Below are 26,199 nucleotides of genomic sequence, written 5' to 3' on the forward strand. Positions count from 1 at the left end.
ATGTTTCAATCAACAATAATAGTCTTAAAAAGGGCAACTGGTAGTGACATGCTTATTTTTCTGCCTATTACACAAAATAAATATAGAAGCATAATGAAAGAATATATTATGCTTGCTTATGTTCATTGTCACGATTTTTATAGGATCAAATCAAACAGACAATGGAAATGAGTTTTGCAGTTTCACTATGCCTTCTGGTTATCAAGTGATAAGTTCCTAGCTGTTGACCATTTTTATTCCCTTTCAATGCAGACTACAAAATAATTCCAACACACAGAATGAAACTTTTAGGAGTAATTTCCTTCTCTCTCTGCAAAAGCTTACAGAGGTTCTCACAGAACAGGGTTGGATATAATTTTTCAGAGGATTCAGTCAGAGCATTTCCTTTTTTTTCCAGCAAAGCACAAGACACCCTGGGACGGGACTGAAATGACAGAGCTTACTAAGGCTGCCTTTACTCACTCTGAAGTCTGCTACACTTAAAAGGTTTCTCCTGGCTCGGGTAGCTCTTAAATATGGAGAAGTGCTACTGGATGAGTCACAAATCATTTAACAGGATTCTGCTCTGCTTCCAGAGAGGCACGAGCAATGCTTGCAGCTTTTTATACCTATCAAAGAACATCAGAAAGGTGCTGAGATTTTCCACCCATGGAACAACTAAGAAAGGAAAGAGGGATTTGACACGCCAGGATTTTTGTTGTTTCCTCTTGCTGGAGAAAAGCACCTAAAACACCTGACCCTTTCATATGTGACTCCATATAATTAGCAGCTTGAACTGGTTTTCTCTATTATTTTCGTGCATCATGGGAAAGGGGGAAAGACAGAGAAAAAACGTGATTTTCAAACTACAGCAGCGAGTCAGGGTGACTCAGAACAGGTACCAATTAGGAACAGCGAGCAAATGTTTTGAAATGGCCTCGATTCCAATTGGTGATGTCTGTGTTAGAACAGCTTGCTCAGAGAGGATGTGTATGAAGCCTCCTTTAAGTTTTTTCATTCTCAAAATCTAGATTTTTAACACTCAGAGCAGCTCAACTGTTTCAAAATATAAGAAAAAAGAAAAGGGGGAAAAATAGGAAGCCTTATGCTCAGAGTAATTTTGCAGAAAATCCCCAAACTACAGAAAAACAATTGCATAGAACTTACATTTAATATTGAGGGCTATTCAGGAAATACAAAATGGTTCTTTTAAATGTTTAAGCATATAAACAGTGACTGAGAAAGCATTTCTTATTAAGCATTTTTATGGTTACAGCTACTTTGCTGCTGAAAAAGCAACTACTTATAAAAATAAAGCTAATATTTATGGGCACTATAGCTCAGGAAGGGACCTCTTTTATAAGACATTTACTGCAGCAGCCATCGCAGCTGAATCATGTTATTGCAAAAAAATGAGGGTTTTTTAAAACTCAGGCTACCATTTAACAACTTTAAGTAAATGATAGCATATGAAATTAACTTTCAACAGTAGTAAAGAACAGAATAGCAAGGACGAAATCTGTGAGTTGTTGATAATTCTCCCACCGTGTAAGTGTTTGCAATAGGGCCAAGCAGTGGGGAACACTGTGAGCACCACAAAAGGAGATGATTTACAGAGCTCTGCAGGTAAATAACGAAGTATTGTGCACATGCCACCTCTCCTTGAGTGGCTGCAACCCTTGGAAGTTCAAAAGTCCCCTTTGCATTACTCTCCCTCAGCATCAAGAGCTGGATACAAGACATCTTCTTTTACAACCACTGCAGGAAAAAACACCCCACTGTCCCTGTTCCCTAGGAGTTATGTCCTGAAGTTTTTCTCCTCTCCTTGGTAACTGCTGGCAGCCTCATTTGTGAAAATTCTGTTCTACAGCACCCATTACCAGAAGACCTAATTACAGCAGCACAGAGTTACCTTTACAGATCTTGATGGCATGACCTTTACAGTACAAGCTCAAGGTCATACTTCCATTCACCCAAAGTCCCCAAGATTATTATTTTACAATGTATGCAATAATCAAAGCCATGCTTTAGGGTTTGGCAGACAAGCTGTTCTGTCTATCAGAATAACTCACAGATGGTATGTATGTGACACAACATATTCATCATGTTATATTCTTAGTATATGCAATTTTCTTCCTTGCTAAATTTTCCAGCATTCAGCAAGGGCTCTACAAAACTGCTGGTGCCTTGGAAGAGATACCCTTCCAGCCTTGTTGTCTTTAAATTAACTGAATAAAGAAAAAATCTAAAGGTTCAAGAAACTCATTCTCCTGTGTAATTGTAAAACATATTGAATTTGATTTTTTTACCTTAGGTACTATTTTTTAACTTCTATTTTGTAGCTCATATTTATTTTCTGCACTTCACATATTGTACTTTCCTTTTACTTGATGTGTGCCATATTGTTTTAGATTTTGCTCTTACTTCTGCTTATTTATGATCCTTTTTTGACCAGAATCTCAGTAAGATTTGCTTTAGGGGCATTTTTTAATCTTTTTTTCCAGGTAGTTGCATGCATAAGTGAACCATTAAAATTGAATCAGTTCAGTGAATCAAACTGAATGACAACAAACTAAAATGAGCAGAAACATACCTAAAGCAACAATCAGATTACTTATTTTACTTATTTGTGATGCTGCTTTTGTTCCTCTCCTTGAGTTCTTTTGATGAAATAAAAAAACACTTAAAAAAAAAAATACTGAATGAGATTCCCATCCTGAATACCACATAGTTTTTATGTAGGAGAACACACAGAGGAAAAGTGCACCCACACAAGGTCAAGTTTCGGATGCTGGCCCAGCAGCCTGTTTTAAAGCTCATCATTTGGAGGAGTGAACCATCAGGCACAGGCAAGAGTTCATGAAAATAAACTTCCTGCTCCCAGTTTCTCTTGCTTCTGTTACATCTGTCATTTACTCCCACTTTGCTTGTGTTTTAGAGCCTCAAGAACAAAAGTCACCTCTACCCCTGATCTTTGCTTTGCACAATGTGCTGGCTTGGGTTAGTCCTTGTGAAATGAGCACAAGAGAGAAAAATAACTGAAAATTGGGTTCTCTGCTCTGAAAAGAACAAACCAACACAGCCAAATAACCCACCATGTTTTTTGTTACAGAATGGTAAATGCCATTGCTGCAATCAGAATTTTACAGTGGTTTTCAGTGTTTTAGTTTTTATGCTGAAAGCCAAAATATTTATAAAGCAATTGGAGTAGTAGGCATGTAACTCCACGAGTGTCAGGAGCACGTCTTCATGTATGTCACTATGCAGTAATAAAAGATTTCATATATAGTGCTAGCACTGGATGTTACTATTTTTATTTTTTATATGAGGTGCTAAGGACAAGAATGCAAGCAAATGGAGGAGAAAAATGAAGGCAATTCCAATTAATCATTTCCCCTAGTGACATTTTAATGCATTATTACAATTATTCTAGAATGTCCTCAAAGGATCACCACACCAGCTTTTTCAGACTTCATTTTTCACCAAGTAAAAATTTAACGCGCAATCTTTTTGAAAAGTTTGGATCTCTAAAGGGGCAATACCTGTTCATCTGACTTTGTGGAAGCAAGGCTACTACATACATATCAGGTGTGCTATGTTACAACGGCCTCTTTTCATTTCCTAGTACCTTCACTGATTTGAGCTTTTCCCTGCTTCATTTTCTTTCTTATTGCCTCCCCAATGACCTTCTTCAATTCTGCATTTTCAGAAACTGACTGAAAATATGGCAAGAAAAAATATAACAGCCAGGCTGGGGTGGGGGGATGAAGGAGAAGTGCTAGGTTTTTTTTTATTTTTTAAGCTATAAAGTTACTTTAATATTTTTTTCCATTTTACAGCATATGAGTAAAATAACCTCTTCTGTCTCACCATAATTAGTTCCCCAGTCCTGGCATGCCTAAGAGCCTCGTGTTGTTTGGGGTGCTGTTTGCCAGGGAACACTTAATATTCTCATCTATCACATGAATCAATAAAATGCAACCCTGTTTTTCACAAGGTGGCAGTGTATTAGGAAGAGTCATATGGGCTGAGTTAATTTAAAAGTAATAGACTGAAATTGTCCACATTACTTTTATTGAACTGACAGAGCAGGTCCATTGCTGCTAAGAAATTAATCCCATTTCATGGAATCACAGAATAAGGCCATAAAAGTTACTGGTTTATCTTAAAAAACAGTAAAAAATATATTAAGCTCTGGTTTTTACTTGCAGAATATGGGGATTTTTAAAAGGCATTACTCAGGGAATGAATAGGAGGATTAGAGCTTTGCTGGATTGATCTTATAGCCATTGGGTTAAGTTTATGTTCATCAGGGAATAAGCATGTCTGCTGATTACCAAAAGGTCAAAGCCTGAAAATAAACTTCAGGCACCTCTGACATGTATGAAAGCGAGGAGTGGAGTAACACCATTGCTTCCCTTCATCCTCAGTGGAAGGACAGGATCCCTTCAGAGGGCAAATGCTCCCAAGGGTTTGGTGACCCTCAAGACAGTGCCAACCATTACTGAACAGAGTGGAAAACCACGGTGAAGAGTCCAAAGCAGGGACTAAGGTTTAGTCCACCTACCCAAGCTGGCCCTAAGAGGACAAAATCCCAGCAATGAATTCCCCCCAAATCGAGAGCAGGCAGGATGCTCAATGCTGGATTGTGCTGGGGGCCTTTTGCCTGCAACACTAACTCAGTCCCCCACCCCAGGTATGCTTGGGTTTGTTAACACCTTGTACTTTAAAATACTATAGTATTTTGTCCTAGACACATTTGTACAGCACAGGAGACAGGGCAGGCACAGTGCCAGAGAGGAGCATGGTATGCATGGCAAGACAGGAGCATTAGCAGGATCTGTGTCAGCAAAGCAGATTTCACCTTCCATAATACCTGTTTAATCATTACTGGACCCATTACAGGAGGTTACCAGGCAGGAAACCTTCACTGCAGGAGACAGTGATGCACTTCTCATGGCATCCTCACACCATGCCTGGAAATTCTGACCTTTGTTTTTCCTAAAAGTTTCATCCTCAAATTGAAAAATTTCCTCAGACATGAAATTAAAATCTTCAGCACCAAAAATATATTTGCATCCAAGGATACATGTCATTTCTCATATTCTGCTATTTAAATCATTGGACTTTGAGTGAGATATGGGAGAAATTTAAGTTTCAGTACATTTTAGTCTCCATCATGTCAAATTTACAACCCTGGAGTAAATCACACTGCCAAGACAAATGTCTTCTCTTAAATCAGATTTGTTGCTTCCTTCCATACTTCAGAACATTAATAAAATTGGAGTTCTAGTTCATAATAATAGTTTCATCGTCACAGTGCCAGGAAAACCACAAAAAGTTCACAGGAACCTTAATTCACCCTCCCCACGCTCACTTCTCTAGGTTGAGTAATTCTAGGCCTTGCTTTTTATTAGCTGTGTCAATGTGTGTGCATCTGACTCAGATGCAGTGCACCACCACGCACACAGGCAGTGCAGGTATACCAAAATTTGTTTTAAATGCCTTCTCTAAATGCTGTTCTTATCTTCAGACTTCCCAAAGATTGGAATCATTAAAATCAACAAAACAGCTCTCTGGGAGTGGGGCAAAAGCACCTGAAAGCAAGCAAAACTGGCAGGAATGTTTACAGCTCACTAAATTACTTGACATTTCTCCCATAGGTAAAAGAAATTTCTAACAATTGTCTTTATCTGTCATCTTTCCAACACCTCTTACATCTGCGCTCTCAAGAGAACCACGACCCTCTTTCACTTCTGGATCTGATGCTCAATTACAGGAGCTGCTGCTGAAGGGCATTTCAGATCCAGTCCCTACAGCAGATGCAAAGGAGATGATCCCTTTATGTTCCTCCATTGCAGCACCATCCTTGACCCCTGTCAGAGGCCAAGGTGCACTGCTTTAGTCTTTATGCAAAGTTAAAAAGCAGAATCCCACCAAGGCACACAGCACTGAGCCAAAGTGGCACAAGGGTATAAAGTGCACTTGTGTAACAGCAAGTCACAGAGCAGAGACTGCAATATCTTAAAAAAGAGCATCTCTTGAAGCTGTTTTTTTGACCTACTGCTTGACTAATCATCATTCCTAAACTTAGACACCAACAGAGATGGGGGTGAGTGACACAAACCTGGATTCCTGTCACAGAGCAAGGAACATGAATGCACCTTTCTAAACACCACCCATGGAAGCCCCTGTGACACGGGTGGCTCCAGCATTACACATGGTCAGGAGCTCTCTGTAATGGGAGGCACATGGCAGTGGAATGTTGCTGGGAACTCTGTGTGATTCAAAGGACTTACTGCAGCATTATTACGGCAATCTTTCAGCATGCTTTTAGTCCCCAACCTCTCCCTATTTTAACAAAACAATCCTAAGCCTTTATTAACAATGGGGTTTAATGAAAACCATACATTTCATGATGAGTGTTTGGTCATGCATGGGAGATTTGTTTGGAATCAGGATCACTCCTCTCTAGGAATATGACAGGAGATTAAATCATTAAAAATGTATAGTCTGTAATTAGTTTATCATTGCCAGAATTGCAGGAATATTTTCCAACATAAAACTGATGCCACCAGCAAGAGATCATTTTGAAAGATCAATGTTGCTGAGATATCAAAAAACAAAGTAATTAGGAGACAGCAGGCACGCTGTTCTCCTCTGCACTTCTTTTTTACTTGTTTTTTTTTTTTCTGTAGACACAGATACATGCATGCATATATAGACATAGATAAAAACTATGTAAATCTCTCCTTATAAATCCAGCCAGTGATGGGACAGACTCTATGAGCCACAGAAACACTATTAGTGATTGTCTTAACTGACATGGTGATGCAAGATTATTCTGAAGCCATCTTCCAAGCCTTGAGGATTTATACTAACTGCATAATTCTGGGGAAAGCAGAGAAAGCGAAGCAAACAGGATCTTGGTATTAGTTAATTATGGCACTGCAATATTTTCACCAGAGGCATTTTAGAAATAAACTGCAGTACAGTGATGCTGTTTGTATTGCAATAGTTAAGGTGGTTTCAGACCATAAATTATAAACCTAATTTTTCAGATTTTATGACAGGGCTATAAAGAAGGAACCAGCCCTAGCCAGTTTTCTTTTATGACATAAAAAATTAGCTATTTGAAAGCTATACATTTATGCATGAGTTCAATGGCTTCAAATGGTTTTTCCCCTCCCACACTCTTTCCAGCGCGGACAAAGCCATGGCCACATCTGATGGCCATTCTCCTCTTCCTCCATACTGTGCCCCAGTCCCTCAGATGTATTGCCACTTGAAACCAAATTCTTTTGTTTTCCAGGCGGAATTAACAATCTTATGTGAGTCAGCATCCCTGGACAACTCTTTGTATGTATTTAGTAAGAAAATATTAAAGCTGTCATTTTCAATATGAGGTTCAGAGACCCCTAGGGGACTAATTTAAAGGGGTCTGGAAAAGATAATTAAGAAAAGTCAGTCTACTGTCAGTAGACTTAAACTCATTGAAAAAGGGCTGACACTTCATCAGGAAAATGACTAGGAGACTCACAAGTAAAAAAAAAAAAAATTAAAAAAAATTAATAATAAAAAAATCAAACCTTCACTTAAATACTAGATTTCTTTTTCCAAGGGGAATATGAATTTAAAGCAGTACAGAGAGTTGATGTCACCTTCCAGTGCAGAGTTTCACTGCAAAGCAGATGTCAGCCCTAGGCTCAGAGCTCACATGCATCTCTGCCTGCGAATGGAGCAGGGAATTTCCACCACATCCACGGCTCTGCAGGGAGGCCACCACCTCCCCAAGCTGCCACTGAGCCTCCACCTCCTGCCTGTGAGCATGGACAAGTGGAGGCAAACACACCCTTCTGAACTGAGATGGACTGACTTTCTGGATCTTGGTTTCTTTGGAATCGTGCGTCAGAGGAGGAAAATGTCCACCATTTTTAATAGAGAAAACAGACTGTCCTTGCCTCAACTGGCCAGTCCTTTGTCCCTTCTGACTGTAGTGGGACAGGCTGCCAGGCAGGCATCTTTCTCGTTTTAGAGACCTCTTTCTACAAGACAGCAGGGTTTACACAGACACATACCGATGGGGCCAGGAGCAGAGATCAAGCTCTTCCTGGACTAAAAATTACTTTGATGCTTGTGGGCTTGACTTTTGGGAACTGAGGAAGCCACCATGTATTGACCTGAAATTAGCCAGATCCATGTGCCAGGTCTCTTTCCAAATGGGACACAGGATCCTAAGTCACTTATTACATATTTTTAATATACTTCCCTCTGCCCATTATTATTGCCAAAGAGCTTTATGCAAGCAAGACTTTCAGCGTACAGTTCGGTTTTACACATGCTTCTTGGGTAAAAGAGAAAATACAATCATTTTACATGACCATTCATTCACATAGCACTGACACTTTCTAGGTGTGCAAACATCCTTATTTTATGAATTATATATATATATATATATATATGTATGCATATATAAGTGAGAGAGAATGCAGAGGAAAATCACTTATCAGATATTAGTCACAGCTTCTTGAAAGGGATATAATATTTCTCTTGAAGCACACTTTAAGTACTTTAAATTGAGATACTGAAACCTCTTCAACATCATTAACCTGGATTGAAAATAATCAATAAATAATCATTTTGCATGTAAGTAGGAAAGACAAATGTCTGATACATTAATTGTGAAACCCCTTCTGTACTAATGGTTGCCATAACCTAGGAAATCGATTCCATTATGGATATTTACACAGTGACCTATTAGGAATACACGGAAGTATCATTTTTGACATTGATTATCTATCCTTAAAACAGATAGTAATGTATACTTAAATGCTTGGATTCCAAAAATAATTTTTAACCTTTGTTACATACTCTTTTTTTTGAAGAGGAAATAGTTTATACATTAGGGTATGAAGAACACAAATTCAATTTATGTCTTAAGAAGAGAGGACAACTATGAATGCACATAAGAAAAAAAGTCTCTGATTTGTAATATTTACCTTGACCACAAATGGTTTTTATCTGAACCCAAGCAAACTATACAGACATTGCTGGGGAATCATAAAATAAATCCATATTGAACTTTCACAAATTCTATCACCTTTGGAAAATTCCTGAAGCAAAACTCCCCTTCTGAATAGCTCCAGTACAAACCAGCATAAACTCTAATCTGTATGCCTGATGCTGGAGGCAGAACATTTTAATTTGACAAACTTGCCCTGTGTCAAGTTTCCACAGTAAATAGCAGAACTAATGGGGAGGCAACTGCAAATCCAGCCATGAGCTCACAAACAGCCCAAAGGTTACACCTGAGGGAGATCCCCTCCAGCACTGCTGCCTGCACCCCAGTTCACAGCACCTGCCCCCCCTTCTAGCGTGGGGCAGGGCTACTGTGCCACCAAGGAAAGGAATAACCTCCTCTTTGTGCTCCAAAAGAGAAAAAGTCCATGGTTCCCAGGCTAGCTGGGAATGAGCAGCTGGAAATGGGAGCAAGGCTGTTATCAAGGCTCTGAGCGATTCAAAGGCTGCTGCAAAGCTGATGCCCTCTGTCTGGGGAAGGCAATGGAGGTGAAAGGCTGTAGCCACAGTGAGAGGACAAGCACTTGTGGCTGCTGATGGCCACTACTATCTGGAGAAAATGGAGATAGCTTAACCTGGGACAGCAGCTTCTTTGTAGCAGTGAGATCTGGTCACCTTCAGGGTGGTTTTACCACCAAAGAGGAGAAATGGCTTTTTTTATTTGGCTCTAAGTGGGGTTCTTCCCAGAAAAGAAAGGAAAAATAAACTATGGCCTCCTAGTATATTTAAAACAAGCTGTCACTAACTTAACCAAGCCCCAAAGAAGGCACGTAGTACCTGCTCTTAGCAAACTCACTTACTGATTATCAGATCAATTTAGTGATTCAGTGAAGTGCCTGTCATCCCTCAAAGCTGTCGCCACACCTGTCAACAAAACCAGGCACCGACTCCTCTCTTAAGGACATAACATGTGTCAAATTGAAGGTCCTATTCAAATCACAGCTTCCTGCCAGTTCTGATCTCCTCCTCCATCTTTCATGCCATAATCTTCTTAAAATGAAGAAAACCCACTGGTTATGAAAGTGCTGAATTTTCCACCTGCCAGTGAAGCTGGTGGTGGCACAGCAGGGACAGCAACAGCCCTGCAATGAAGCGCCCGTCAATAATAAGAGGCAGAGGTACAAATAATTCCTCTCAGGCACTCAGAGGGCAGCCACTGATCTTTACAGCCTTTATCATAAAAAGGATTTTTTGTTAATGTTGTTAAATAGGTTATTTTCAACATGAGCTTCTCCCTTGCTAGAGACAGCACATAAATGTGGTGCAGTCAGGGAAGGGATATTGTCCTGTTAAATGTCTCCTGTCCTTCACAGCAGATGTCATCAAAAATAAAATTTCCAGTCCATTTCAATTCATCCAACACATATGCAGTTGGGGAAATCTGGTGAGTACACTCAGAGGAGCAGACCTAAATCTCTTGTGATACTTATCTACAGGTTACTTATTTGCATGGGCATTATTTCAACCATGCACACACTATTTCTGGGTCCTGGGATATACATCACAATCCCACAAATAGTTCTCCTCAATGAGAAGAGATGTGGACCAGCAGGAAACATTAACAGAAAGAAGCAGCATCATGTTTAACCCAGCAACAATTTGGCTTTATTAGAGCCTGTGCACAATCTCAATCTACAAAAGCAAAATCTCAGCTGTGCCCAGCTCCTCCTCCTCCCATCTCCATGAGGTCAGCAGAGCCAGCATCATCAGGGAAGCTCAAAATTTAAAATAACTCTTGCAGAAAACTCCCTGCCACTGTGAGCACTGCAAACTCTTAAACCTGTTCTGTATGAGGCCCCATTTAAATCTTCTCAGCATCCTTTCTTTTTAAAGCATAAGCAGATTAAGCTCACTAGGCATCTTTCTTCAGCAATCACCATAGATGTATTAAAATACAGCAAATGAAGAAGGTCCAATAAGGCTGTAGTTAATGCATTATCTCAAATCCCAGATTGCTATAACTTTACAGAAGTAAAGAAATGAATCTAAGAGCAGACTTTAAATACTGTTTCAAGGATAAAGTATCGATGTATGGATCTTATGAGTGCCATTATCAGATAGCTATCTCTGGGTGTCAGGTGAATCCATTCACTGCTAGAAAGACACACGAGGTTGTCAAGGCTTGACAATTATCCTTACTAATTATTTCTCTCCTACTGCCTTTTTTCAGTTCCAGCTTCTGACTGCTGCCAAATTATTCCTTGTAGTGTTACCAGAATGCTTTCCACTGCTACATCACTTAAGTATGATGGGAAAACATCTGAACTAACTCTGCTAAAAATGCAGCAATATTATGTCAGAGATCACGTGTAGCAAGTGTTAAGCAAACCAAAATGGTCTGCTAGGAAGCTTTCTTTGAAATGAGAGCTTGCTCTTTTTCCACAGAAAACATTAATTTCCTGACATTGTCTCATGAGAGTTGTATCTGAGCTCTCATATATTTCATATTTCTTTTCTTAAAAATGGACCAACACAACAGCCATTTGAGCTGCAAGACTCCAGAAACCAATGCTTTCAGTTTCTTGAAAGACTAACTTGTAACACTGTAATCCCATACCCTGGAAATACAGCAATTCCCTTCCAGGGGACACACAGCTCAATGCATGCATTCACAATGCTACAAAAGGAACAGAACAGGAACATATTATCAGAAGCAACATAAGGAATATGCATTTTCAGACTTGGGTCATGGTCTTGCTACTGCTAAACTGTCTGATAAATCACCATATGGTTCAGTGGGAGGGCTACCAGGCTTTCAGAAATGGTATTCCAGCAACAACAGCCTGTAGCTTCCAGCATCACTGAGTAAAGAGCTCATGCTTTAACATCAGTGACTGGTATGTACGAAGGTCTCTACTTCAGGTATTTACATTTTTCCTAGTTAAACAGGAAGCAAGGGGAATATTAGATTAGGTTGAAGAGAAGGACACAACTACAGATTTGAGGATGGCTGACTCAATTTATGTTCAGGAAATACTGAGTTTTACTCTCTTGAAATTTCATCTTTTGAATGTAGCTCATTAAGTGAGCGCTCACATTCCTGCCTCCCAAACAGAAAAAGAGCTCTCAAGCAAAGAATTTCAAATTAATCATTTTCAAAATCGTCCAGTTATTGCTTATCTCCTATTTTGAACTGGATGTAATGACAATTCTTTTTCTTAAGAGATATTATCATCCTGTCTGGAACATGCCACCTCAGGATCAAATGTGTCACTCAACTCCCAGCAAGCCACCCTCTCCCTCAAGAGCACTAACCTGCCCTAGGAGGACACAGACCACAGAGAAAGGAGCATAGAATTCCCCACTCAACCAAAGTTGATGAGAAATGAAGCAAAAGAGGCTTTCCTCTTCTTTTCAAATGCATTTTGTAATTTTGACTACTCATCTGAGGCTAGTTTTGCATTTTAAAAAGCTAAACCTTCTACTCTTTGAAAACCCCTTGAGCACTGGATGCAGGCATTGAGTATTGAAAATGTTATCTTATTTGTAGGCATTACTGCCCTGAAGGAATGGAAGGGCTTTATACAGGTATAAAAATTAATTAAAATCACCCTTACAGCAATCTGGTTAAGGTAAAGAGCACAAACACTATTGCAGTTTGGAACTCCACAACACAGAATGTCAGAAAAACATATATAAGGGCAAAAAATTGCAAAATTAAAGAAATTTCATCAATTTATGGCATGATCAAATCCCTAAGAGCTCTCCCTTTCATAACAAATGTGTGAGAGATGTTATACTACTGCATGCTTTTATTTCTCAAATTACATCCACCACTTGGGGTGAGCAAGTTTGCTTCTCCACCCTGCATTTGGTCCTCAAGAGTCTGTAAAAAAGTCAAATCTGCCCCCAGTCCCAGAGAAGAATGATTCATCCCTAATTTATTAGGGAAACACTCTCGATTTTCTTTTCCTGGACAATTAACAATCCCATCTGGAGAAAACGAATGCTCTTTTGGCAGACCAGGAGCTATTTTCTGTGCTTGAAGAAACCATTAACAAACTATTAGCCCAGTGTAGGGGGAAAAGCTTTTTTCCCACCTGGTAATGCTATTTCTACCTCCGGTGGAAAGCCTAAATTTTAATTTCTTACACATGTGTAGATCAGAGCTAAGTTTTATTAAAAAAACCTTACTGAATGGTCAATGACCAACAATAGCCAAGTGTCTTTGTGGGATATGCTAACAAAGGCAGTGAAGCTGCAGGCATTTCCTGGAAATACCAGCCCACTTTGCCTCCTCTCTGAAGCCAGAGGATAAAGGAAAGCCCCTTCTGCAGACAGCCAGCCTAGATGGGAAAGTGACAGAAAGGGCATTACTGGCCTTCCATAGAATGTGCTGAAAAGCCCAACTATTTAGGGGAAAAAAAAAATGTTTCCTATTAAGCCATGTAGAGAAACAGGAAGCAAGGGGACACATATTCAGGGATACAAATATTTTCACCAAACTGTTTTTTCTTTACAGAAAGACGAGAGTCTCAAAGCATGAGCAAACACATACATTTTTTTTCTTGTTTTCAGCTACTTGATTTTTGTTTCATTTCCACCAGGCAGTAAATTCTAGCTGTGTTTTAGATCCTTTTTCAACTTTAGCTAACCTTCCCATCCTGTCTGGAAATACAATGCCGTTGACCTGGGAAAATAACAATGATTATGCTCATGTTGCTGCATCCCATAGCAGGAATTCCTCTGGGGCAGGTGCTGCATGAAACCAGCAACGAGATAGTCTTTATCCCAAAGAGCTTTTAAATTCAATATAAGAAACTGCAAAGGGGTTCAGGTGGAAGGGCAAGAAGGCAAATATGATACTACTGATCAGCACAGTCCACAATGAATATATTTCACAGCCTGTTCCCCCTTAGAATTAAAAAGCCTTTTGGTGACCTGCATTGGAAAATCAGTTCTAATGAAAAACATTTCTGGATACACAAATAACCAGACAAGAAGATGCATCTTCCTTTCTGGTTTACACATGCTTTTTGTAGTCATCCCTTGCAATGCAGTTCTTTAACACGTGATAAAATGACCAAAACCAAGTGTCTGAATAAATGTACTGAATTTTCTCATAGCAAAAAACATGTCTGACATAATTTATTCTCTTGGCACAAAATTATAGCCACTGCTTAGAATTTTTCAGGAAAAAAACCCCAAACAACACCCAAAATAAGTAAAATGCAATCAGTAAAGCACCAGTATAATAGATAATTTAAATAATTTCCTGCTTGCTGCCTTAAATCATGATTAACATTAGTGAAATCTATTCTGATTGTTTGAGTCCCAGTGAAATGGCTTCCACGGGAAATACTTTCTGACAGCTACCAACCAGCCCATTAACCACATTAAGGTTTTAACATATTTGTGCAATGTTTCTTTTATCTCTCACACCCCTAAATATTATCCCTCTTTGTTATTCCAGAGAGTCTATTGGGATAATCATGAAGGGTCACACATCTCCAGGGGAAGACATCCCAAAGACGTTGGATTTGCCCAATGGAAAGGGGCTGTGCTGAGCACTTATCAAGCCTCACGTGTTATTCCTAACCAACATGCCAGGACCCTCATGGGCAGCCAGCCTGGCACAGCATGGAGTGTGCACCTGTTCTAGTGCTCAGAGCCCACAGCCCAGACACATCTGAGGGACCTGCAGCTCACCTCCCTGTAAGCCTCACATGCTTCATGGCTGTGCAGTGCTACCTGAAAAAAAATTGCCTTCTGGCATTTAAGTTCCCAAACTTCAAAAGCTACGAGCAATTCTTGAAAACTTGACTCCCTATTTAAGATTGAAGTGGTCATCTCTACTGAGAGTAATTTAATAGTTTCTCTTGCTGTATTGCTGAAGCCCCCTTTTCTACCCACACTAAGTGCTTCTGTCCAAGAAGTGTTTGATGCTGAGGTTCAGCTGACTCCTCACCTCACCTCAACTCTAGCCCAGGTTAAAAAGCTTCAGGGCACAGCCTCCCTACCTGCATTCACCTCTTACCATCACTGCTGGGGAGAGGAAGCTGACATGAGTGTTCATCCTTCCAAGCTGACCAAAGTCCTGGCCTGTTCATTACAGTCAGTGCCAAATGAAGCCACCTCCTCATAATGAACCCCTTTTCCTTGAGGGAAACTGCTAGACACTCACATGGCAGCTACCTAACATGCTGAAGCAGCAGAAATATCACCTATCACCTGCTGTCCTCCTCCTTCTCCTCACATAGACAAGTAACTTTTCCTGAAGAACAGAATTTAGTAAGCTCCCCTACATATTTCCCCCCTTTTTTATCATACTGAGTACCCAGAGCAAATGCCAGTAAATCCAGTGGACTAAGTACACAGGAAGCTCAGCATGCAGAGTTCACCTTTACAACTGGGAAGAGACAGTCCCATTTTTCTAACTCAGACAATCCTACATTTCAAGTAACAATCCTATTGAATCTGCTACCTTTCATTAAAGTAGCTCTTACAACTCTGTAAAATCCTTCAACCTTTGTATTGATTTTTTCTCCTATTCAAAATAACTCTCCTTTACAACAAGAGCTGGCTGTCAGCCTCTTATCTCTTATTTTCACCCCATCTGATCCTCCTTCTCCTTGTCAGTCTTTTCAGATTCCAATTAATCATGTAGAAAACCAGGGACTTATGTTAAGAAGAATGTAGAACTCTTAGCTCATCATTAACATACTGTAATTGCAGTGTAGTGCTACTGCCTCTGACCTTTTCAACAAGTCAGTCGAAATCCTTTGGGGAAAGCAGGACATTCCCAGCCACAATGAAAAGGGTTATCTCTGATTCATGCCACTGGATAGTTATTTCAAAATCAAATTCCAGATGCATTGTAACATTTGCAATTCAGTCTAGAAATCACTGGGGCCTGGCAGACAGCAGGAAGATGCAGCCATAAAACCAAACTGCTGTTCTATTCCTAAATTTTGTCTGAGTCTCTACACTAACAGTCCCAAGATACACTAACCCCTCCACTAAACATATTTAATTTCAGACCATCCTCTCCTGTTTCTTCTTAATTATCATGGGACATTCACAGAAAAGATCAGCCAGATGGAGACTAAATATTTCACTACTATAAGATGGAGCATTCTGCACTAAAATGGATCCTTGATTACAATAAAGCCATTAATTAAAGTCTCAACTGACTCTCCTGTCAGTATATGGGAGACACTAAAGACAACTGAGAGGAGGCAGTGTAGCAGCTACACTAAGGAAAATAAAACAGTAAACCAGACAGTGATAAGATGATGTTTAATTTCCACTACTCACAGTGAAACAAGACGGAAACTCAGCGATGTGTTCAATATATCCATCCATTTTATGTCTTTAAAATGATGACACACTGCTTTCCTGACAATGAGAAACTTGAACAAGATTTAAAAGCAGTGAAGAGCAAAAAGGAGTAAAGCCTAGAGACTCTGGGAATAAAATCTTACTTTACTGGAGATAAGATGGAGATGTAGATTTGGCTTTTTAGATAAGACAGTGATGCAGATATGGCTTTTTGGCACATTGTATGTTTAGAGTATTTTATGGCTATCTGGACCCTTGAAGATTGTGGGGAAAGGGGAGAGAGAAGTCTATAAGAATACAAAAAAAAAAAAAAACCAAAAAAAAACAACAACAACAACAACAACAACAAAAAACAAAAACAAAAACAAAAAAACCAAACAAAACAAAACAAAAAAAAAAACAAAAACAAACAAACAAAAAAAAAAAAAAAAAACAAAAAAACCCAAAAAAACCAAACCAAAAAACATGCTAAGTGTCATTGTGAAGAAAAAGAAATTAAATGTGAAAATCCCCAAGCCATTTCCTTGTCTGAATGATTAAGTCAGAGGTGCTGTAAGAAATGCAGATGGAATAAGCAGAGCATGCTAAATTCCCTGGACACTCTGCAGCACAGACAGCATGAGTATGGAGCCAAATTCTCACCCACAGTTTCACCAGCACATTTCCCATCAAAGTTACTGGGAGCTCTAAGTATCCCTTTGTAAGTGTGGATATGGTCCTTGGAGAGAATATTACGCTGAAATTACTTTAGATAGTCATAGTATCTTACTGTGATATATTCCCAGTAGTCCTCTTTAGGTCCCCCTATCATTTTTTGACTTCTACTTTGCTACATCCTGCCAGATGGAGGTATGGAAATTTGAAGAGCAACAAGTAAACAAAATATAAGGAAATAAACCAAACACTGGCTCCCTGTTTCACAATTAATCTTCACTTGTGCTTAAAATCAGCAGCAGAGATCTTTGCAAAATTACAATTACCAGATATGCTGGATGCCAGAAATAATAAACCCAGCTGCAATACAGGGTGTTAATTCTCTCCTGTATAGGAAAAGAACATGCTGTGGTATGTTCATCATTTAATGTCATAAAGTGTGTGCAAATCTAAACAGACTCACAGCTGCACCACGAGTAAAATTGCAGAACAGAAATGGTCCATTTCTAACAATACTAAGTAAATATTCCCTGCCATTCATAGGTGGACAGAAGGCTGGATGTATACTGCAGGTGATTCCAGGTGTGATATAGAGTCTTAATATTCAGGATAAAACAAACAAACAAAAAAACCCAGCCTAGTAAACTGAGTAACTAATCTCAGTTTATTCCCTGTAGTAAAGGCTTTTGTGCACTGAATACCACTCATTTCTTCTACTTTTATGACACTGATTGTCATCTGCCTGTGATAATACAAACTATCAGAATTAAAGTAACATAATGAGAGGTAGAACAGCACACAATGATAAACTCTGGCAAGGTTATCTGAGCATTCAAATTACAGCAACTAATTGTAGATCTAGACCACACAGATGTCAGTATGTAGATTCAAAGAGAAAAGGAAGAAAATCAAAGTAGCAAGAACAAAGATACCATTAGAACCTGGAAAGTCTTCTAAGAAACATACTTGAAGAGCAGCAAGAATTGTTAATGCAAATGATTGTTTTGTAATAATAATTTCATAAAGTGAATACATAAACATAATGTAAAAGCTTGTTAATTGACATAAGAGGGTGTCAGCTCTTCATTTTCTGCTGGGATTGTTTGTGAGGGTGGTGGGTTTTTTCTGTTTTTTTTGGTTGTTTTGTTTGGCTGGTTGTTTTATTTGGTTGTGGAGGGGTGTTTTTGGGTCTTTTTTTTTGGTTTGTTTTGGTTTTTTTTATTAATGGAAAAGAACTTGAAATTTCCAAAAACACGCATGTTGGTACTTGTGGTTATGAAATCACATTGCTCTTTCAGAAGCAATTTAGCCTAAACAGTACAAGTTTGCTCATGTAAGAGTAAAAGGATGAGGTCTCTACGGCATATTGCAGTATGGTCCTTGGAATAAGATACTCATTTACTAAATAAATTACTGTATAGTACGGTATAATGGTGTTCACATTATAACTGACAATTAGCACCATTAAAGAGAACGCTCATAAACAGCCAAAGCTCACATCAAATTAACACAGCCATGATTAAAATCACTCTTCTGATTTCTGCTCTTCACAGAAATAAGCGGCATTTTGCATAAAAATTACTAAGAGGCAGCTAAGAAAAAAATTAAAAAATAACCCCATGGTTATGCTGGGATGGTGGTACCTCACTCCAGCAGCACACAGAGCACTGCCACATCAGCTCCTCACTTGCTATGAAATATTAAGCATTGGGTTTTCTTCAGAGCAGCCAGCCAGCACAGTGAGCCCTGCCTGCTGCTGGGAACCAGTTTGGTGGCACAGGAGATTAAAGTGCTGCAATTACTCCTCTTGATTCTAAATGAGGGAAACCCGCGTTCTCTTCTGGCCTGAGGGAAGCTCATCTTCTTTATTTTAATTTTGTCACTTTTCCACTTAAGTGGTTTCTAGCATTTGCATGTCCACTTATATTACCGCACCTTGAGAAAGAAAAAAAATAACCTGAGGAATTATAGTGGAGAAGAACAATAACAAAATACAAAGGAGTCAGAAATTCATTAAAATTTAGAAAATGCAACATTAAAAACTTTTCTTAACTCTAAGAAAAAAAAAAAAAAGAGAGAGAGTCTTTTTTTAAACTGGCACAGAGCCCATGTCCTCATTAGGATTCACACTCCACTCACACAGCAATACACTAATGGTATCACTTTAATGCAGCATCACAGCACTACTTCCTGGCCTCACCCAGCTATTGCTTGTAAAGTGGCAAGAAAGAGGGGAAAAAGAAGTTTCTAGTGAATGCTGACCAGGCCTGGTATCAGTCTGGATGTATGTGGAAGTTTGAAGCAAATGGACATCTCTGATCATGTATGCTGCTTCAGAGAAAGCCAAACTCATAATGGCTTCATAAAGATCAAGTATCACTACGGAAAATCTAATCAATAAATAAGCAATCAAGACCACATAATGAAAGAATACCATTACACGTGCCATAGTTTAAAAAGAAGTCACAATATGCTACAATGAAGTACTGCAAGATAATATGCCTTTGATCCAACATCCCTTTAAAGCAGGAAACAAAAGGATGTTCTCATATATCTTACTAACTAATTTAACATATAAATCATAAAAAAATATGATCCAGATGGGCTTCAATGAAGGAAACCAATTAATGTAGACAGCCTTACTATCTGACACATTAGTTGTAATAATAAAAACCAAACAACATGGTCAAACAATAATGCTCTGTATTATATCTGACATTTCTAATTAGTTTCTGTATCCTCTTCAAGAAAAAAAAAGACTACCAGCAAGCACTTTGTTTCCCAGAGGAAAAAAACTTCTAAACTTAATGTGCACAGCCCTCATTCTATGGATAAAGCTGATCTATCTGTGCTCCCTTGGGATGTGCTTTGGAACTAATGGGTTTTGCATAGTCCACATCTGGTTGCAAAATAAAGACTTAGAAAACATTTCCTCTCAGCTGCATTGCCATTGTAACTGTTGCAGAACTGGAATGCCAGTACCTACACACTGCTGTAAGCTTTTCCTGCATCCATGGGCTCAGAATAATCAGAATGATTGAGGCTTTGCTTTCTGTAGGATAGAATTTTAGTTTATCCTTTCTACAGCCTCCCTAGAAATGCTACTTCTCAGATGAAGCGGAGTGTTTTTGGCACAGACGTCCCAGCATCAGGCAATTGGGGTTGCATCAGACAGTTGCAAGCTGCACCACAATTAGCATTACAAATTAAAAGCCCCACTGAGAATACATGTACAGTTACTGATTGAGAAGTCTAATCCCAACTATTTACACTGGTTTTGCATCTATCAGCACTAAAGACTCAATTTTATCACCTTAGCCCTATTGGACCCTCCAAAATCCATCCATAGAAATCCTTTGCAGCACATGATTGAAAGTCAGAATTCTTGTGTAGGAGGTAGATAGCATCACAATAGGGAAAGGTTTGATTTGGAAACTGTTCTTTCTTTACAGAAAGAAAAAAAGTAAAGGAATGGCTGTGGGAATTCTGCTAATGTCATCATAACAAGGAAGGCCAGAGGCCAGAGGTCCATGTCATTGCAACAAACACAGATCACTTGGAAATTATTAGGATTAACACTAAACCTATCTGATCCAGCAATTTATTTTGCTCAGCATTCATAAACAAGCAAAAATAACATAAACATAAATTCCTAAAGGCAGTCAAGGCAGTCTCCCCTCAATTTTCTAGTTAATACTCTAAACAACTGAAATGAAGAATATTGAAACCATAGGAAAATTATTTCTTAGGAACTTGCTTATTTCCACAGTATAAGAGCTTCCATTCATCAAGCCACCATCAAATAGCCTTGGAATCTTAAGAAAGGGTTTCTGAAGTAGAAATACTATTTTTGACACAAACAAGAAGGCCCAGGCTTTTTCACCCCCTCCACTCCCCCAAATTTCAGAAGAGGAGTTGACTGTCTCTGTAGGTTTCCTGAGTGCATCTTCCTGAGGTTTACAAACATCAGTATTGCCAACTGAGACAGACAGGCCAGCATGACAGTGTTTGAGCCTTTGCTCCTTCTGCTCAGGGGTGGCCCCTTGTGAGAAATCACAGCTACATCAAGGAAATGATAATGGAAAAGCTCTTTAAAAAGAAGACAAAAATAAAATCTCTGCCTCTTACAAAATCTAACATACAGGTACACAATTGGGATACAAAAAACAGCTTCTAATTCTTGTGTGATGAGGCGGTTTGAACAGGCAGGTGAAAATTGGAGGTTTTGATAATGCACCAGTCTATTACAACCTCCCTTCAAGCTTTGGAAGCCTCTTCCCACCTCCTGATAAATATGACTTGGCTAAAAGCCACATGTGATGAATTATGGCAAACTAGGGGGTGAATCAAGTCCCAAGACCACCACTTCTGCTCACCCATGAATTTTCTGGGAAAGCAAGCGCAGCTCCCTGCAACCTGCTCAGGATCCACATGCCACACTTGGGAACTGCCTATCTGCTTACCCACAGGCAAAGGTAATCCCAGATAACCTCTTGTTTATCTCACCATGCAAAACCTTGACTATCGAATGAAAACTATCAACAAACTCTGTTGACACAGGAAACACTGCAGTGATGAAAGAGCGACCTGGGGCTGTTGCTCACAAACCAAGACCCAACTGCACCCAGCTCCCTGAGAGCCCCTGCACTCAGGGCCCTCCAAAGGCACATCCCCACAGTCACTGCACACAGGTGCCTCTGAGCACATCTGCAGCCCTGTCCCCCAGTCACTGCACACAGGTGCCTGGCCCTGTCTCTGAGCACGCCTGCGTCCCCAGAGCGCTGTGCCCGAGGCTGTCCCTCGCTCCTGGGATAGCTGGGCCGCTCGTGGATGGGGCTGGCTCGGGTCCAGCTGGCTCCAGCACAGGCAGAGCAAACGCAGAGCTGTTTGCACAGATCTGTGGAGAGGTCCTGCTAGTGCCAGGCAGGGGACAGCAGCTGAACCCAGGTAGAGCTCAGGTCCTGTGTGTGGGCAAGGAGGCAATTCTGATGACAGCGGTCTCAGCACGATGGCTCCCAAACTGCTGCTATTTCTTTGTAAGCGTCATGGGAAAGGAAAAGTTTGGAGGACAACAAGGTCAACCAGCAGATATTTGTAAGCAGATCCTCCCACACATGGAAAGCTTATGGGACAAATGAGAAAAGTGGCTGTTTGCAACTTAACCCACGGGACATGAGAACTGGCAAGGCCAGCAAAGCTGACACTGCAGAAGCACATGAGAGATTATGGATGGAGTGCTGTGAGGGCCGGAAGGGCCTGCAAAGTGATACATTCACTGAAAGAAACATTGCCCTGTTTCACAGTTGCCCTGGACTACAGCAATACATTCTGATTTTGTTTCCTCTGAGAACACAAGCACGTGTCTTTCCACTCACCTCAACGGGGAACCTCTTGCCGTTGATGCTGTGTTCGGAGCCAGCCGATCCGTTGCTTTGACCCCAGTGAAACTCCACTTTCTCTGCCTTGAATCTGCCCGGTAACCCGGCACCACTGACAAAATAATCGTCCTTCAACAGGATAGCAACTGCACACACAGAACAACGAGAAAGAAACTCAGCATAGTTCTTCTGAAACAGAGTTTTTGCTCATTATATCAGAATACTTCTAATGCATGTAAAATGTTGGGTCATCATTTTCCTCTTTAAAGGGATTGTTAAAAATCAGGTCTGCAAGTAATGTTGGCTAATTCTGGAAGTGATTATGAAGTTACACAGACTACAGAAAATCCCAAAGTCCAAATTTCTCAAGGACATTTTGCCCTCCTTATTGGACTTTGATTAAAATTTAAATGGAAACTACATCAAAACCTGTTTAATGTGGTTCCAGAGAGTAATGGCTGACCATGGTCCCTGCCCTTATAAACCCCTCAAGGTCTGTAGATCACAAGTTAAGAAAAGAATGGGTCTCCTGTTTTTTTGGGTTTCCTCTTTTTTGTTGGTGGGGATCCCTGTGCCCTTTCCCACCTCTACTGCTGGACATGCTGGGTGCTTTCCTTATCCTCCCTGCTCCTCCTCTCTGTAAAATGGGGAGAGAAACAATAACATTTTTGAGACTCAGTCATGAGACATCCTCCACAAGAACTGGGTTTTATTACAGTAACTCTGATATTATTATTACGTGATTCAATGAGAGTCAGAAAGATCTTCTTTGTATTCTCTTTTCATTTCCAAAAGCCTTTGTATTTTATGTAACAATAAAAGCCGTAGGTCCAAACAGAGGGCAGAATCGTATGGTGGAACCTGGCACATGTTACAGGGGAGGCCTGTGGTCCAACCAATAACTGATTCCAGCTTCCAAAAAATTCCTTTCTGCTACTCCCACTACAATATCCCCTTCCTTTCCAGCATCTCCTGGTTTTAATACACACCATTCCTAAAAACTGCTCCCCACAAAATTATTTCTTCTCATCCCTCACAAAAACAGAACTAAAATTTGAATTTTGTTTCTGTAAAAGTCATTGCAGACCAGTGCTTGCTGTGCCTAGAATCCTGTGATTTAAGTTGTGGGGTTGATTTTGGAGATTTTTTCCTTTTTTAATGGAAATAGCAAAACCCACAAGGATTTCTCCGTGTTCTTAAGCCAACTGTGTGTCATCACAACAGGAACATTAATATAAATCCAATTTTATTATGTAAGAAGGAGGATTTTATTCACTGCTGAAAAAACCAAAAGAAAGCTACTTATGAAATAAAAGTTATTTTTCTGTTGGTGACTCAGTGTTGCAGGCCAGGCTTTGTGCCCTCCCCTGACAGTGAGCTACAGCAGCATCATCTCAGGTGCAATTTTTCCATTCAGCTCAACTTCAAATGGTTTGTGTCAAAACCATCTTGATGTTAAATTGCATGAGATGTTCAGGTGTTTCTAAACTGTGCCAGCAAAATTACAGGGCTGTTTTCTTCCTTGATTTCTGCTTATTTCTGTGCTCCCTTTGCATCCAAGTGCTTTGTGTAGGAGGCTGGGTGGTGCAGAAGTGGCTGTAGGATAGTGCCTGTGCCAGCCAGGGCACTGCTGGTAGTCACTGTCTGCTTACACCAAATCTGTGAAACATACATGACTGAAAGTACCGCTGCTCTCTACCTCCCTTAAAAAATTCTCAATGAGCTCAGCAGTATCTTAAATGGTGAAAAATCTCATTCAATTAGTTACAAATTCCATAGATGAAATTGTAGGAGATGAGGAATACAGCAAAGCAGACTCGCATGTGTCTGTTAAAAACCTCTGTGGAGATTTAGTTGCATCTAATAAATATTTGATAGTTCCCAAATAATTTATGGCTCTGTCAGGGGTCATTTTACTTGTTTTAGATTAATAATTAAAAAGGATAATTAGGAGGATGTACAATCTGGAATGTTCATCTAATTGTTCATTTTAACAGTATTTCTTACACTGCTGAGCTGTATGACACATGTTCCCATCACCTTCCCAGCTAAGCAGCGTCCCCTTACTGCCAGGAGCTTCCCTCCTTTTTCTGTGACCTCAGGTATTCAGGACTGAAAGAACCAAACATCACTTTACTGGGCTTTGGGAGCCACTGCTTTTATCCCAGGATTTCTGTAGAGTGCAAGGGATCAACGCCCAAGGCCCACTAATTTAAAATACTATATAATTGAGATTAAAAACCCAAAGAATGTGGTGTGCAGCCAACAGGATCACAATTGTGTGATGTCATTTTCAGGTTCAGGACTGGTGTTGGATGCCCATTATCCCTGTGAGAGCAGGAATAAACCTGGACTCAAAGCAGCTCTTCCCCTGCCCTAGCAGAGCAGCTCTGATGGTCAGGACCAGCCAGAATGATGCACATCACATAGGAAAGGTACTTAACAAAAACACATTTCTGGCAGAAATTTTAGTAAGTTTCTCTAAGCAGAATTCTCCTGATTTTAGAAGTTTTTGGTATGAACACAACTAATGCAAATACAACTATATATATATATATATATATATATATATATATATATATATATGTATATCCTCCAAGTGTTCTCTAGCTCTATGGCCAGCTACTCTAGTGAAGAAATTGAACCCACATTAGTGCCTTTGCCAATGTAATTGTGCACAAAAGCACTTCTATAAAATTCATTGATATTTTCTGAACGAAACGCTATTTTCTGTACATTGTCTGCTCTTTACCTGATAGAGAGGGGAACACAAACAAGAAAGAGCAGAACAAATCTAAACAGAATTACCTTTCAGAGCCTAAAAATAAGTCATTGTTCAATCATAAAAAAAAAAAAAAAACAATTACTAGGTCCTACAGCCATAACAATAACCCAAGCAGCATATTTCCTGCCAGTTAATGAGCATTAAGGTTAAGGGCCTTTTGCTTTCCCAGGGACCCCTGTCTCTTTAAACCAGTCATTAATTGCTGAGAAATGCCCTCTACATCCATCACCATTTCTTAAACAGTTATTTAGTTTACTGTCTCTGTCAGTCTGCAATATGAAGGTCTTGTGTGGCCATCTGCTCCAAGGCTCTGCTGCCAAAATGCATCATGATTTATGGCACAGTCGGCCTCTATCTTCTACCCACAAGCCAAAACATCCTACTTGGTTTGCTGCTCTACCACTTACCACCTTCAAAATTAATGCCAGGCAAGCTTCTTCAAAAGGTCAGAAAACCAAGAAAAGGAATGGGACTTGATAAAACAAGGGAGGAGTTAGGAGCTCAGCAGAAGAAAGCAGGGCTGACAGGAAGGCAAAAAGAGTCTTCACGTTACCAGTAAAAGGCCGTAAGTTACCAGGAAAAGTGACAGTTACTGTTGCTCTGAGAAGCAATAACTTGTCAGCAAAAATCCATACCCCAATGGGTGAGGAAATCAAATATAGCAGCAGTGCTAAAATCACCCAGCAGAGAAGACTGAAGCTTCAGCTTTCATTGTCAACTGCGCCAAGACCAGAAAATCTGCTGACACTTTTCAGTTCAACAGAACAAGGTTCTGGCTTGTACAGTGTGGCCAGCAGGACCTGGGCAGTGACTGTCCCCTTGTAGCTGGCACTGCGCTCACTTTTGGCCCCCTCACTACAAGAAGGACATTGAGGGGCTAGAGTGTATAAAGAGTAGGCAACAGAGCTGGGGAAGGGTCTGGAGCACAAGTTTGATAAGGAACTGCTGAGGGAGCTGGGGGGGCTCAGCCTGGACAAAAGGAGGCTTAGAGGGGACCTTCTTGCTCTCTATAGCTCCCTGAAAGGAGGTTGCAGCCAGGTGGGG

General features: G+C 40.0%; 1 protein-coding gene across 1 annotated transcript in view; it reads right to left on the reverse strand.

Moving 5' to 3' along the window:
* PTPRG (protein tyrosine phosphatase receptor type G) overlaps positions 1–26,199 on the reverse strand; it is a 392,257-nt gene that overhangs the window by 155,982 nt on the left and 210,076 nt on the right. The window contains exon 4 of the mRNA XM_053989294.1: positions 22,368–22,516. Within this exon, the coding sequence (XP_053845269.1) occupies positions 22,368–22,516 (149 nt within the window). The remainder of the gene's footprint in view (positions 1–22,367; positions 22,517–26,199) is intronic.

The sequence above is a fragment of the Vidua macroura genome, chromosome 13 (assembly GCF_024509145.1).
Source record: "Vidua macroura isolate BioBank_ID:100142 chromosome 13, ASM2450914v1, whole genome shotgun sequence".
Lineage (NCBI taxonomy): Eukaryota > Metazoa > Chordata > Aves > Passeriformes > Viduidae > Vidua > Vidua macroura.